Source organism: Indicator indicator, chromosome 2, assembly GCF_027791375.1.
Source record: "Indicator indicator isolate 239-I01 chromosome 2, UM_Iind_1.1, whole genome shotgun sequence".
Classification (NCBI taxonomy): domain Eukaryota; kingdom Metazoa; phylum Chordata; class Aves; order Piciformes; family Indicatoridae; genus Indicator; species Indicator indicator.
Window position 1 is genome coordinate 51,087,870 of NC_072011.1, and position 15,522 is coordinate 51,103,391.

A 15,522-nucleotide genomic window follows, 5' to 3' on the forward strand; every position below is an offset into this window, starting at 1 on the left:
ACAAGCAGAGTCAAAGGGTTGTCAGAATGCTTGCGTTATTTCCAGTAACAGAATATACACAATTCATGCTTTATGTGGGTTTTACCTTGAATGTTACTGTTTTATTGAAGAAATACTCAAAACAAGGGATTTGTGATCTTTTTAATATGCATCAAAGTCTTTCTGTATGATGATCATCTTAAATTTCACATGTCGTTACAGAAAGAAATTTGTATGCTATACTTTTGCTTCTGTTTTGTAATTTCTGGTAATTTTACATTTATCTTTAGTATTATTGATTGCTTTGAAGTAGTGTTGGTACAATACCCAACAGAGTAGTATTTTTTTGTAATAACTAAAATGTGGTGACTCTTTTCTCTTGCAGAAGTTTTGATGTTGGGCTACATCGCTTTCTGGTCAGGTAAGTTAATACTTATTTTTGAATTGTGGTTTCATAGTAAAAAGCATTTCTGTTCCTCTAAGTAGAGATGGCCATGTGAACTCAGTGCTATTTCTTTTGTCTTCCATTTATATATTAGTTTGCGAAGCTTGGTAACTTTTTGGCTTGATTATCTAGTTACCATTGTTGCTGTCAAAGGAACCTCTTCAGGTACCCTTTAGGAAATTTCAGTGGCTGTGTTCCTGAGGAAGTCTGAATTTTACTTGGACTGAAGAAAAACTTTAAATTTTTTTTTTCCATTAGTAACTCAAATATCTTAATACTTCTTCATAAGGGCTTAAATTTTATAGAAAATTGTGACTGTGGAGCTTTAGTTTTTTAATAGAAAACATGGTTGACTTGGTGCAAGGGATATTGTGTTCTGAAGATGAATGATGGAAGTGGAGTAATTGTTGGCTGACATGTAGAAGAATGTAGTGAATAAAGCAGGGCATTTCAATGAGAAAAGAGTGATTAATGTGTTCGAACACTAAGGAATTGGGTTTGCCACTTGGAGTTCTTTTTGTGTGTGCTAAATCACAAGTCTTCATTAAGAATGTGTTTGTGTTCGTTTGCAACAATGTACCTCTGACTATCTGTTAATCTTTACAAAGAAATTCAATGTATACCATGAAAGATTGTTTCTCATAGTCTTCAGTCCCTTAGAGAAGTCATTCTATCAGTTATTTCATCACACTAAAATGTTGCAATATCCATCTGTTAAGAGCTTTACCTTTGAATAAGGAATCCCTGACAGAGATTTGAAATGTTCAAGAGATACTCTATTGTTTGAAATACAAGGATATCACCTCGCAGTGGAACAGAGAACCTAGTATGACACTTTCAAATGTAAAACGTGGGCCCAAAACCTAGCCTCTGCTTAAAGGACAATCTGTGCCAAATTATTTGTTAAAACACTGGCCGAAGTGACTTAGGGCTGCACATAGCTTGGCATACACAGGCAGTGATTTACCCAAGTGAAGCATGGCACAGTGTACGGTAGAGAATTACAGATACACAGCTTCTGTGTTCTTAGCAAAAAAATTAATTTCTATGTCCATCCATGTAGCTGTGGCTTGAACTATGTTTCTGATGAACCTTCAGAAAGATTTAGAAATCCCATCTTTTTAAATGTATTTTCTGAAAAGTGGATATACGGAATTGTAAAACTAGACTTCTAATTACTTGCACGCTGAAATATGGTGGCATCAAGGAACTACTATTAGTGAAATTAAAATGCAGTTGAGTACCTTGGTGTTTGGGCCTTGAGTGTTTGTTAGCTGCACCATAGTGTTTGAAGTGAGGATCCTGGAAATTCATGGGAACTGGGGTTTGATACTACCCATTAAAACTGTAGTACCATTTGCCCATTGTATTCACACAACGATATAAAAGAAAGTACTTGTTACTACTTTTAGGATCAGCAAAATGTATTAATCTAGGTTATTTAAATCACACAAGAACTATACAACCATAGGTTTTGTTTGGGGTTTTTTTCTTTATTGTGACTACAGGAAAACTGTTCCTGTCTATCCTAAATCCAAGCGTTCTCAGAGTGGAGTGATGGGTGTGTTTTCAGAGTTCAAAACGCGTGAAAAATAGCCTTCAGGGTATCAGTTTAGAGGGGAAGGAGTGCGAGAAGCTGGCTGGTACTGTTTACTCGCTGAAGCTATTTATCAAGGCGTTTCATCTAGTGCTGAGAACTGGGCATTGGATGAAATAAAATTGTGAACATACGAGAATATTTACTGTCCAAATGCCGAACAGTATTTCCTTTGGGGCAACACTGATGAGAGCAAGTGGAGAAGAAGAATGACAGTTCCTGGAGGTGTGATCCTTTTGAAAAAATCTCCACACTTCCAGCACTGCTGTGCCTTTGAAAAAGTGTGAACCATACTAATTCAGTACAGGCTTTGAAAACTGCTGCAGGACCATGTGCCCCTAATGTCTCCTAGAAAATGCCCATCTGTTAGGAGTGCTCACAGCTCACCCCATGGTTATTATTACTTCAGCTTGTTTAGAGTCGCTGGTTATTTAGATTTAGCTTATTACATAGTGAAAAATTTTGCCAAATACAAACTTGAAAATCATCCCCTTTTCTAGCTTTCTCAGGTGAAATAAGGTGTAATTTAACTCTGTAATCGAAATCTATATGTATTGCCACCTCTATTGATTTTTAATTAGAAACAGGGCACCTCTATTTAAGGGCAGAATGGTCCCATGACAAAAGAGGAATTATGGTTCTAAATAAACTACATTCATGAAAAAATAAAGTATATTTATCAGATTACATAACTGCTGTTTGTATTCTCTGTGCAACCCCCCAAAAAAACTAATAAAAAAACCCCAGCCAAGCAAAACACCCACCACCACAACAACCCACCACTTCTGAGATTTCTCCTTCTTTGTAATGCGTTCAGGTCTTGATAAGTCAACATTTGATACAACAGGCTTTTGCACTTTGCATTGCATCCTTTCTCTGACTCCATTGTTAAGTAAGATCAGAGATTATTCTTAACTCCAACAGCTAGACAGATTCCCTGGGGTCTCCCCAGAGCCTTTTCTTCTGCAGGTTCAACAAACTCAATTCTCATAACAGTGTATGCCCAGACTAGTCTCTGGAACAAGCCAAATAATTTCCTCAAGAACAAAAATCTGACTGTGGTTCTGGGGATCGTTCATTCTACAGATCCTTTTTGAAAGGTCTGTCTTTGTCTTCCTGCACACTATGCTGTTCCTTAGTATTTCCACAGTTACTTTTTACCCTTGGAACTTCCCTTCTCTTTTCAGCCTGTGCTTTCAGTCAACATGTAACCTTAGTCTTTTGCCATAAAAACTGGCCACAATGTTTCCCTCATCTTCCTTCATAACTCTTGAGAAAAACCAGTGACCTACAGGGTGATTTCTGCATTGTGTGAATTTGGCTGATATATTCCAAATGAAGTTAATTCTAAACAATTTTGCTGAATCTTTGTACTGCTTTGTCTAGGAGTCTTGGATGACTGGATGAAGCAGATGCATTTTGATTTTTCTGTGTAGCCTGTGTGTCTGTGAGACACTCATTGAATACCTGTGTTACCTGTGATATGTCTGACAATTTTATGCTTCTATCTCATTTTTCTCAGTTAGATTGTTGCTAGCACAAAAGTGCTGTATTGATTAAGGAGCAATGTATCTGGAGGAAGGAGAACAATTTGTATGTCTCTAGAAGCATCATAGTAACTACAGGGTAAAAATTGCCAAAGATGCCAGTGATGCAATGCAACATTCCACCTAAATCTACTGATGCACTTTCTGGGGAAGAATCCAGAGATGCTGGTAATTGTCATGTTCAGGTGGGCAATCTGTATGTAGGATACATGCAACTGCTGTAATTGTGTTCTGTTTTGGGTTCTTTCTGCCTCCAATCTGTAGCCTTTAAACCAAGTGAGGACTAGTAGGGCATGAGGTTCTAGTAAATATTCACCAGTCTCGATTCCCTTGGGTCACTCTGCTCTTCTGGAGCAGTGGAGATTAAGTCAGTGGAAGTAGCAGAAGCAGTATTTTCAGTCAAGGCTGTCCAGCTGTGAAACAAGCTTCTAAAGCAGAATAACACAGAAGCAGGCTGTTTCCTAGTTACATTACAAAAACATCCTTTTTGGACAAAATCCCCACTACAACAAAACCTCTGTAGCCAGGGAGCTATGAACAAAAGGTTCTTTCCATCTTTTGTGTGCCTTGTGATGATATGCTGGAGACAGTCCTTGCAGAGATTTATTAGAAATTTTGTGATGAAGCACATTGAAAACCAAAGTATTTTTGCTAATAAAAGCAATTGTAAGTACTCACTAGATGTGATTGAATGGTTTTGTGTTTACTTTCAAAGTAATTTCAAGGTAAAGAGTTTATTTTACTGCTGTGAAGAGGTGGGGGTATTAGCTTAGAGATGATTTCTTGTTTAGATTTCCTTAGGGTTTCCTCAAAAATAATTTTAAAGTTGTAAAATACAGAAGAGAAGAGCAATCAACCTATCCATAGAGACTCCTGCACACAGATGCTGAAAGATACGGCTCTTTTTATAAAATATTGCAGTTAGGTCCAGCTGCATTGCAGGCTCCTGTGAGCTCTGATTTCAGATGTACTGGAAGTTTTGCCATATTTGCTGGTGTTGGCAGTTTTTAAAAGCAGTAATTATGCTGAAGTGATACTAAAAAAAAAAAAAAATTAAAAATTAAAAAAATCAAACTGGACAGTGCTTGGAAGCTTCTACAATATTCCCAATTGCAAAATACAGCCTTACTGCTGCTAAAGTCCCTCGTGAAACTTCTGTGGGTTGCTGTGGGAGGCTCTCTGAATGTTCTGCTGCATGTGTATTGGGTTTAAGTGTGAGCTGTACAAGTGACCATGATGCATAAAATCAGTTGGGGTGCTTTGCTTACAGTGGGACAGTGTCCAAAACCCTCAAGTTTGTTTGAACAAAACCAACCCAACCTGAGAAACTGGATCAGATAGTAATGAAAAACAAGGCTGAATTGCTTCAAAGTGATTACAGGCTCTCAAACACCTTCTCAGAATCAAACAATCTTTTTTTTTTTTTCCCTAATAGAGCAAACAATCTGTTGTTACATAATGAATTAGCATACAGCATGTTGCAAAAATAAGGCTGGGGTTTGTATAAACAAGTGTGAATCTTCTTGTAAATGTTATGTAAATGTGACATTTAACTTAAACTGTTGGAGTGGGAAAGTTGGTATTAGCAAGGTACAGATCTCATCATGTTTATGTGTTGCAACTGTGAATTAAAACAGTTTGTTATTTTTGTTGCAGGATGTTTGAGTTACTATCTGTGAGCAAGAAAAGCACTATTGTAGAACATCAAGTACTTTAAGATTCTGTTCAGGCTGCTTTTAAATGATTCTAGTAAGTAGTTTAATGGAGCTGGATCAAAGGTTGCATTTCAGTGTAACAGAAGAAAATGTGCCCAGGAGCCTTGAAACACTGAAGACTGTAACCGTTATGAATTTATACTTTGTAAAGTACAGGAAATGATATCATGGGAATATTTTTTCCTTGACTTTGACTATAAGGGCCAAAATTTGGCTGACATTTGCATGTGATTTCAGTCTGAGGGACTTCGCATCTTTCTTAACTGTGGAAACCTATATTGCAGTCAGAAAACTGAGAATGAAAGGAATATTATTTATATTTTAAAATATTATATATGTAGTGTTTTGAGTTAAAGCTAAACATGCATACAAGGATTTTTGTATGACCTGGAGTATAAATTTACAGATTTTTGCTTAACTTTCTTTTCTTTTTAATTCATTTGTCTTTCTCACTTTTGATGTTGCCTTACTTTCATACACATGTTGACTATTTTTGTATTTTGGCATGCTAACAGACATTATAACCTCCCAATAGTAGGATGCAGTTGTTACAAACTTCAACCTCCAAGTTATTTCATGTTTTATGCTTTAAATGTATTTTGGAAAGCAATATGAAATTTTGAGGTGATAGTGTATTGGAATTATTAAGATATACATCAATGACAGAAAAAAATAGGATGAAAAGAGCATTTTTTTCTGCCCTCACTGCCTGGTAAATTAGTTGTATGCAGCACAGCTGCTGTGAATGACATCGTAGCCTGCACAGGACTTTTTGCAGTTTGAATCACCCCTGCTCTGAGCTTTCTTTCTGTCCTCCCCTCAAAAAGAGATGTGCTATGAACCTGCAGTCTTACCTTCCTGCTGCTTGCAGGAGAAAATAAATCCTGAGGTTACAATGCCTTTACCAGGGGCTGCCTGCTGGCTCGGTACCCGAGACAGCTCTGAGCAACCTGATTTAGTTGGAGATGTTGGGGCTGGACAAGATGATCCTCGAGGGTCCCTTACAACCCGCTGCATGCTGTGACTCTAACGGCAGCAGTCCCTGGGCAGCTCCGTTTCCGAAGACACACTCGAGTTTCCCACCCCCTGCTGCCGCCAGGGGGCGGACTTGCCCCGGCGCTGGCGGCGGCGGGCGGCGTTACCCTGGCGCCTGCGAGCCGTGCAGCCTCTGTAACCTCTTGGTCTGCCTGGGCCCTGCTGGGTCTGTGAGCTCCTGCTCTGCCTGCTGGGTCTGCCAGACCATGGCACAGCTGGACATAAGGCTGCCCTTATGTTTTTTGTAAGATGGTCCTATTCTAGGAAGTGTACATCCCAGAGGATGCAATCTATCTAGCTGGGCATGAGTCAGCAATCGTAGAATCATAGAATGTTGAGGCTGGAAGAGATCTTTGAGCTCATTAAGTCCAACTACTTACCTAGAGCTCACAATCCCACGAGTATTGCTAAGCTACTACCACTAAACCATGTTCCTAAGCGCCATGTCCATGTGTCTTTTAAAGACCTTTAGGGATGGTGACTCTACCACCTCCCTGGGCAGCCTGTTCCAATGCCTGATAAGCCTTTCTGTGAAGTGTCTGTGCATGTGAGAAGAGACCAAGCCCTTCTCTCCAACCTCCTTTCTGACATGGTTGTAGAGGATGATGACATCTCCCCTCAGTCTCTTCTTCTGAAGACTAAACAACCCCAGTTCCCTCAGCCTTTTGTCATAAAACTTGTGTTCAGAGCCCTTCACCATGCCCTCAGCACCTCAAACTGAATGCAGTATTCAAGGTGTGGCCTCACCAGTATGGAGCAGAGAGGGATAATCACATTCCTAGACTTTCTGGCCACACTATTCCTGACACAAGTCAAGATGCCATTGGCCTTCTTGGCCACCTGAACACACTGGTCACTCATATTCAGCTGGAAGGCAAACCATATCCTGGGCTGCATCAAGAGAAATGTGGCCAGTAGGTTGAGAGAGGTGGTTCTGCCACTCTGCTCTGGTGAGACTTCACCTGGAGTTCTGTGTCCAGCTCTGGAGTTCTCAACACAAGAACAACATGGACCTGCTGGAGCTAGTCTGGAGAAGGGCCATGAAGATGATCAGAGGGCTGGAACATCTCTCCTATGAAGACAGGCTGAGAGAGTTGGGGTTGTTCAGCTTGGAGAAGGCTCTAGGGAGACCTTCTTGTAGCATTTCAATATCTGAAAAGGAACCTACAAGAAAGCTGGGAAGGGACTGCTTACAAGGGCATGTGGCAAGGGTTTTAAACTAAAACAGAGTAGATTTAGGTTGGACATTAGGAGGAAGTTCTGTACAATGAGGGTGATGAAATACTGGAATAGGTTGCCAAGAGAGGTGGTAAAGGCCCTGTCCCTGGAGGCATTCAAGCTCAAACTTGATGGGTCTCTGAGCAACCTGATCTAGGTAAAGCTGTCCCTTGTGACTCCAGGGGGTTGGACCTGATGAACTTTGATGGTCCCTTCTGACCTGATGCATTCTATGATTCTATTATGCAACTTTCTCTGCTTTTGTGCCTTCTTTTCCTGAGAGCAGCACCCGTTCAGGACTACCATATCCACTGCCCTTCATGTGACATGGGGTTGTAGGGACAGCTGCTGAGAATAACCTATCTAGGTTAACACAGTGGAGTACAGAATGACTCTCTTCATTACTGTGGGCAGGAAAGCTTGCATGTGCTTCTATTGCTTGGCCACTTTATTGTGTGGCATGTTATGGGGACTGAAGTGTTCTGAATACTCTTCTATTCATATTCATTCTATTCATGTCTATTCTATTCCTATTTGTCTTCAGGGTCAGCTTGTTTAACATTGTCTGGGTCCAAAGTGTTTTTGAGGTGGTTGTACTATAGCATGTCAAAACAATAACTCCTTAACTTTAATCTGAAGTCATAAGATACAAAGTTTTCTGAGATCATCACATCTGGGTAGTACATCATCAAATGTGTTACTGAAGTAGATAGCACTACTACTTACATTGTGGCTGTGCAGTTGCATGTGGCAGTTACAATCTGATCAATTCCCCAGTATCCTGTGTGGTTGTTAATGTGCAGTCTGCTTTCAGTCCTTGTTTCTCCAAACTCTAATACTTGGTTTTGAGTTCTTTAAATAGTCCAAGAAAATTTATAGGGTTAAGGAAGTCCATGAGTTTAAACATCTGCCTTAGACCAATCTGCAAAGAGTGGGCATGAGAAACAAATCTAAAAGAGGGAAAGAAAAATATGTAGGAAGGGAGCTTGATAACTTAGGTCTAATTACCCACAAATCAGGTGATTTTGAGGGTTTCGCTGTGAAGGTGAAAATACTTTGAGACATCTGAAGGGCAGCATTAGGCCTTGATACCTGTGTATCCTTCTGCAGCAGTATTGATTTCAGTGATAAAGCCTGAGTAGAGGAATTCGGTTATTTACAGCAGTGGTGGCAATGCTGGTATGTTTAGAGCTGTAAGCAATACACCCAAGAGAAGGTAGGGCATACTGTTAAAAAGCGTTGCCCATGTGGGTGGGAGGCATTATAGTGACTGTCAAGCTGAATAAAATACTGTACTGAAAGCCATAGCCTCTCTAGATTGATGTCTAAGCAGTGTGTGGAACAGCTGAGTGAAAAATCACAGGCCACTGTCCCTATGTAAAGCTCTGGGAGCTGTCTGTGGATACCGATGCTGTTCTGGCAGACTGGTTGTACTGCAATGCAAAGTTGTAATCCTAGCTTCAGTATGGACTATGGGAATTCAGTGACATCCGAATTCCACCCTCAAGATCTCCATGCTTTCAGTTGTCATAGATGAAGCAGGATAATGATCATCCTTTGTAAAATGCTTTGAGATCTATGGATTAAGAATGCTATATAAGAGCTCAACGTTGATATTTAATATAAGCTCTTTATGTAACATCAAGAACAGATGATAAAACAGGACAGGAAGTAACTGTTGCACTTGGAATCATTCTGTCACAGATATACATATTAAAAAAAGTTTAAAATGTGGGGTTTTTTTTTTCAGTGTTTTAAATTTTAAGTTTTTCAGTCTAGTAAATTTTAATTACATTAAATTTAATTGCATTTTGGTGGATTGTAAATGTCAATAAGGAACTGCAATAAAAAGTAATCTTTTAATCAGATAAGTTAAAATCAATAAAGCATGTATAAACTATGCCAGTTAATATCCTTGAAAATGTGTTTTTTGTGATACGCAGTTTAAGGAAAAACACTCCTTTCCTGTCTCCTAAAGAGATTAGGCCATGTGAATCAAAATTTCATGAAGATTTCTATCTGAAAGGTTGCAAATAAATATTTGGGTAGAAATCATATTTTTAAGGGCATAAATGGTCAAAACCCTTTAGCCTTCTATTCATCTTATTGCCTGAAAGAAGAGAGTAAGGTAACATGCTGTAGGCTTCCTGGTATATTCCAGAAATGTGATTGCTGAACCTTCATGCAGTACTCAAGAATGATTTAGGGTCAAGGCAACCAAAGGCTAATACTTTTTATCAGCTGTCATACAGTTCTCATTTGCTTTCTCCTGGGGAAGATTCATAATTTTCTTGCAAGGAACATAGCTGGACACTTGAAAACCAACTCTGCTTTCCAGCCAGCTGTTCTGTTCTCTGTGCATAACAAAATGCAGTTTGCTTACCTGAGTTATGTGATATTAGCCCAAATTTAAAAAAGCATTAAATAAAACAGAATTCCACCTTGACTGATGTAAAGAGAATCAAGTTGTATAAGTAACAAGAATTGCTCTACTATTTTTTGTGAACATTGATATTATGTAATGAACATTATCTCCTCTAGCTATAAAGATAATGGTATTCTATGTGCTAGAGCTTTTCAGAGACAGTTCTGGTAGATTTAGAGATTATTTCAAAATGTATCTAGCATTTTGCTACAACGAATTGCTTTTCAAATCTGGATTAGACTATTGCTCTGAAAATATTAAGTGTTAACCATTTACAACTTGGTAGTGAGGCAGAAGAGTTTTATAAACTGACCTTAATTTTTCGACCAGTGGGAGGGAGCTAACATTGGAATGTCAACTTCAGTAGTGCTTTTCCTTGAGTTCTGTGAAACTCAAAGAAATACATATATATATTGATATTTAAAAAATATGTAAAATATCTTTTCTGGGGGAGCCAAAACAGGCTCCATAACAGTTTCCAGGATGCTTCTGGGCTAAGACACAGCAGGAAAAAATACTGGTTTATAGAAAACCATATTTGTCTTGGTCTCTATATGCTACTTAAATAAACTGTACTGTAGTACTTGAGCTACCATTCCTGGAATTATTTAAAAACCATGCAGATGTGGTGCAAAGCCACATGGTTTTCTGGGAGACTTGGCAGTGCTGGGTTAATAGTTGGACTTGATGATCTTAAAGATCTTAAAGATCTTTTCCAAACTAAATTATTCTATTATTCTGCTTTTGCACCTTTTCCTGAAATCAGTTCTGCAGGACTGCCTTCAGTACTGGACTTAGCTTCGTTGCTCTGTGATGACTTTGTACAGGACCTAATGCTAAGCGCTGCCTCTTAACTGAATGGAGTGCAAAAGACCTCTAGACTTTCCTGTGCTGGGGATTCTATAGAACTTCTGGACTTTCAAATGTGAATCTGGAATCTTCCCAGTGCTACTGATATCACAGACTTGTTTGTCATTCCTCCCCCAAACAATAAGAAGCCTTGCTAAAATGGAAGTTACCAGGAAATCAAAATAAAAATGACCTGATTTAGATGATGTTTTTGCTGAAAATGCTGTTACACAGAATTAACCTTTCATTTAGAATGAGGCTTAAGAAGAGCTTCCTTTGCTTCAGAAGTAAGTTGTTAAAACTACAGCTGTTGAAACGGATAGATTTTTGAGAGCAGCCTTTGGTGGTCACTTCTAGCTGACAGCCAAGCAAGAGCTTGTTCTTAAGTGAAATGCCTGCAATTTTATCACTGGTCTCAAAGCAAGGGATCATCTTCCACTGAAAATAAATTACAGATTAAACATTAGTAAATGAACTTCAATCAAGAACTTCCTCTGTGCATGCTCAGTGAGGGTTTGTCCTATATAATGTACATGGTAGCACCAGCAACTAGTAAGATGTTAGTGTATCTTTTAGATGCTTCATCAGACTGTTGAAACAGATACATGATGGGAGCTTTCTCTCATGTAGATACCAATATTTGATTTTATTTCTGTTTGTAGTGTCTTGTAGTTTTTAAACTATGTAAACAGCAAAATGAGGATGGTTAACAAAGTAAGCCATGGAAACCTGCTTTATCCTCTTGTAACAGGTTAAAGTGAACCTGAACAGGCTAGCCTGCCTCTTACCACTGCCCACCCCCCATCAGAGAAGAGAGGGGAAAAGTAACACACAAAAACTCTGGGTTGAGATAAAAAGAGTTGAGATAAAGTTTTACTGAGCAAAACAGATAAAATACAATGTGCAACTGCCTTAGCTTAGCCTATTTGCAGAAACAGAAGTGGAGCATAAGGCAGGAAAACAGTAGCATAAAACAGAAAACCAGGGAACTAGCCAATTCCCACTTGTCTCACCACCATTTGCTTGGGAAAAAGCAAACACCCAAAACCCGGAACCCAAAAGCAGCGACTGGAAAGAGGAAGCCTCTCATATTACAATCTGAACTACAAGCCCCATAATACTTTGCTCCAGCTAGCACTTTCATTTTGAAGCTGGCATAAGGCAGGATGGTTTTGAATAACAGCAGCAAATATTCAGCTTAAGCCATGACACCTCTTTCTCTTGCTTTCTCTGGAAATGTTTTTGATTACATTTATGATTTCTTTCGCTCGCAGTGGTTTGAACTGACCCAACAAAATGACCCATGAAAATTGTATTTTAAGGTATTGGTTATCTAGTTACAACCAATGGAGCAATATTTGTGTGATCAGTGTAAAGAAAGAGTTTGTATTCATACTCTTTCTTTGGGGTGGCACTGCAAGAGTAAAGTAAGTGGTACCGAACAGCTGTATGCACTGCTAGCAGCAAGCCATGACTGGACAAAATACATTCCTGAAGAACAGGATCTTCAAATCTGCAGTGTCCTTTTATTTTTTGTTGTGAAATACTGGATGAAGAAAACAGAACTCATATACTTCATATATCAATACAAACCTCAAATGATTGCTTATCTAACTTGGCATAAGATCAAAGTCTTGTAGATAATGTCATTGCACTTTTTTTTTGAAGGAGTGGTGGAGAGAGGGAGAGACTTAAAGTGGAGACAGTGCCTCCACTTTGAAGAAATTAAGGTCATCTAAAGTCTTGCTTAGTTCCTCCAATTTTGTGAGACTTTCCTTTGGGGAACCTGGTAAGTTAGAGCAAAAGTTAGCTACAAGTATAAGAGCAACCATGCTCACCCTGAGCAGAGCTTACCCTCGCCGAGCTTTCTGTCTTTGCTAGTAGTCAACAGTGAGCACCTAGTGAGGAAGTGTATTCAGCCAAGTCAAGCCTCGTTGGTAAACTGCCTTCAGCAATTTGTGGTTCATGAACTTTTGGAGTTGGGAGTGGCATGTTCATATGTGATGGTGTGTAACATGGACTGGCTTTTCAACAGTTGGTTTAGGTTGGAATTACTGTTGTGTAACTGAAATGCCCTTTGAGGAGGGAGGTACCTGCAGCTCTTTGTTCTTTTTGAAGTCTCAGAGCAGGAACCTCACTCTTTTTGCACTTGCAGTCACCTAACAGTTTTTAAATGGGAGATCACTGCTTGCTTTTTGGGTGATACCCTCATGGTAAAGAATCTGTTCCTAACATCCAATCTTAATCTACTCTTCTCTACTTTTGAAGCCATTGCCCCTCATCCTATCGCTGAAGGGCTTTGTAAACAGTCTCTCTCCATCCTTCTTATAGGCCCCTTTCAGGTACTGGAACGCTGTTATTAGGTCTCCTCAGAGCCTTCTCTTCTCCAGGCTGAACACCCCCAGCTCCCTCAGCCTGTGGTGCTCCAACCCCCTGATCATTTTCATGGCTCTCCTCTGGACCTGTTCCATCAGGTCCATGTCCTTCCTGTATTGAGGGCTCCAGACCAGGACACAGTACTCCAGATGAGGTCTCACCAGAGCAGAATACAGTGGCAGAATCACCTCTCTGGGTCTGCTTTTGATGTAGCCCAGGATGTGACTGGCCTTGTGGGCTGCAAGCACACACTGTTGGCTCATGTCCAACTTCTCATCCAGCAGAACACCCAAGTCCTTTTCCACAGAGCTGCTTTCTGTCACTTCATCCCCCAGCCTGTGTTGATAGTGAGGATTGTTCCAGCCCAGGTGCAGGACCCTGCACTTGCTCTTGTTGAACCTCATGAGGTTCACATGGCCTCATCTGTCCAGCTTGTCCAGGTCCCTCTGCATGACATCCTGTCTCTCTTTGGCGTATTGACAGCACCACTTGGCTTCATGTCATCTGCAAGCTTTCTGATGGTGCACTCACTCCCACTGTCTATAGTGCTGATAAAAGTATTAAATAGTACAAGTCCAAGTACTGCCCCCTGAGGGACACCACTTGTTACTGCTCTCCAACTAGACTTTGAGACATTGACCTCTACCTTCTGGATGCAACCTTCCAGCCAGTTCCTTACCCACTGAACAGTCCACTCATCAAATACATCTCTCTCCAACTTGGCAAGTAGGATGTTGTGTAGGGACCATGTCAAAAGCCTTGCAGAAGTCCAGATAGATCACATCCATTGGTCATCCCTTGTCCACTGATGCGGTCACTTTATCTTAGAAAGCCACTAGGTTAGTGAGGCAGGATTTGTCCTTAGTGAAGCCCTGCTGGCTGTCTTTGACCACCTCCCTGTCCTTCACGTGCCTTAGCATGGCATCTAGGAGGACGTGTCCCATGATCTTCCTAGGCACAGACAGATAGATACAATGAGGCATCTCTTACCTGAATGCTTTTATTATCTCTTGACTTCTATATTTTGGAGGTGGAGAATAATCTTTTAGTGGTTCTTCAGTGGTCCAGAGCATTACTCTCTTGTGCTGCATTCACTGTGCTTTTAAGATTTTTTTTAAAATTACCAGGATTTCCATTACTTTTTCTCCCTAATTTTATGGGCAACAGTTCTAGTTCATTGAGATAACCACATTTTGAGATTTTCCTCTCTCTTCTTTGATTCCAGATTCCAAAACTGAACATTTGTTGATATTTTGACTGTCTGATTGGAGCTTTGCATGAGTCAAGAGCAGTGGTTAAGGAGCAAAAGTTACAATGAATAATTTTGCAATTTCTTATTCATGGTTTTGCCTTGATTTTTTTGGTTTGTGCAGGGCATTCTGTCTTAAGCAAGCTTCCAGTTGCCTACTGAAGTTGTTACAACAGGTAGGAATTAAGTCTTGGCTTCAAGTAAAGAATTGTGTATAGAAGCCATCAGTGTTTCACTTCTGTATTAAAAATAAGCTTAATAGGACAAAATGTTGAATACACCCAGCATGAATGCACTTGCTCCTGCAGGCCTGTCTTCTGTTATTAGTACTTCCCTGTAGATGTCATATCAAGTTATTTCTTCTGGGTTTTGATTCTGAAAAATTAATAGTGGCAAGTTAACATAGCTGTATCCAGTGAAAAGTTGTGATTGAATTGTCTGTGGTTGCATTTCTGGACACAATCTGTAAAGAAAAGTCACCACATGCCAGCTAAACTGTGGTTGTGGTACAGTGATACATAGATTGCTCAAAATATACATGGTCTTATTTTCTTAATATTACCAAGTTAAAAGATTTTTTGGTGTTAGAAGGCAAGTATTTCTTTTGCAGAACATTAACCTTCACTGCTGTTTGGGCAGTGCTTAGAGAAGGGTGTGCTGTGTGCAGGTCAGTGGCATGGAGCTCAAAAGTGAGTTTCAGAAAGTGAGTGTCTAGTACCATAAGTGCCCTTAGCTTCTCAAAGTTATTTTTGTGCCTCACATTGCTTTTAAGTGTTTTCCTCATCGTCTTCTGTTGAACTGAAGAAAGACGAAAATTTGATCCACTTCAAACAAAAAGCAGTGACACAAGGTTTTATGAAGTGCTGTCAACTGCACAGACCACATCAATGGGGAAAACCTGAAATTATTTTTCTCAAATTTCTTTCACCTTGAGCATGACTTACAACAAAAGCCTCAAAGAAACATTCAGGCAGAAGTGTCTCACTTCAGCTGATGTCCCTGAAGAGTTCAGAAGTAAATAATGACTGCTTTCATTAAGATGTTTCAGCTGTGAAAGCAAATGTGTTGGAGTTGCATACTTTCACTA

At 39.7% G+C, this 15,522-nt stretch overlaps 1 protein-coding gene across 1 annotated transcript in view; it reads left to right on the forward strand.

Moving 5' to 3' along the window:
• Positions 1 to 15,522, forward strand: part of HHAT (hedgehog acyltransferase) — a 177,545-nt gene that overhangs the window by 41,612 nt on the left and 120,411 nt on the right. The window contains exon 8 of the mRNA XM_054398978.1: positions 365 to 400. Within this exon, the coding sequence (XP_054254953.1) occupies positions 365 to 400 (36 nt within the window). The remainder of the gene's footprint in view (positions 1 to 364; positions 401 to 15,522) is intronic.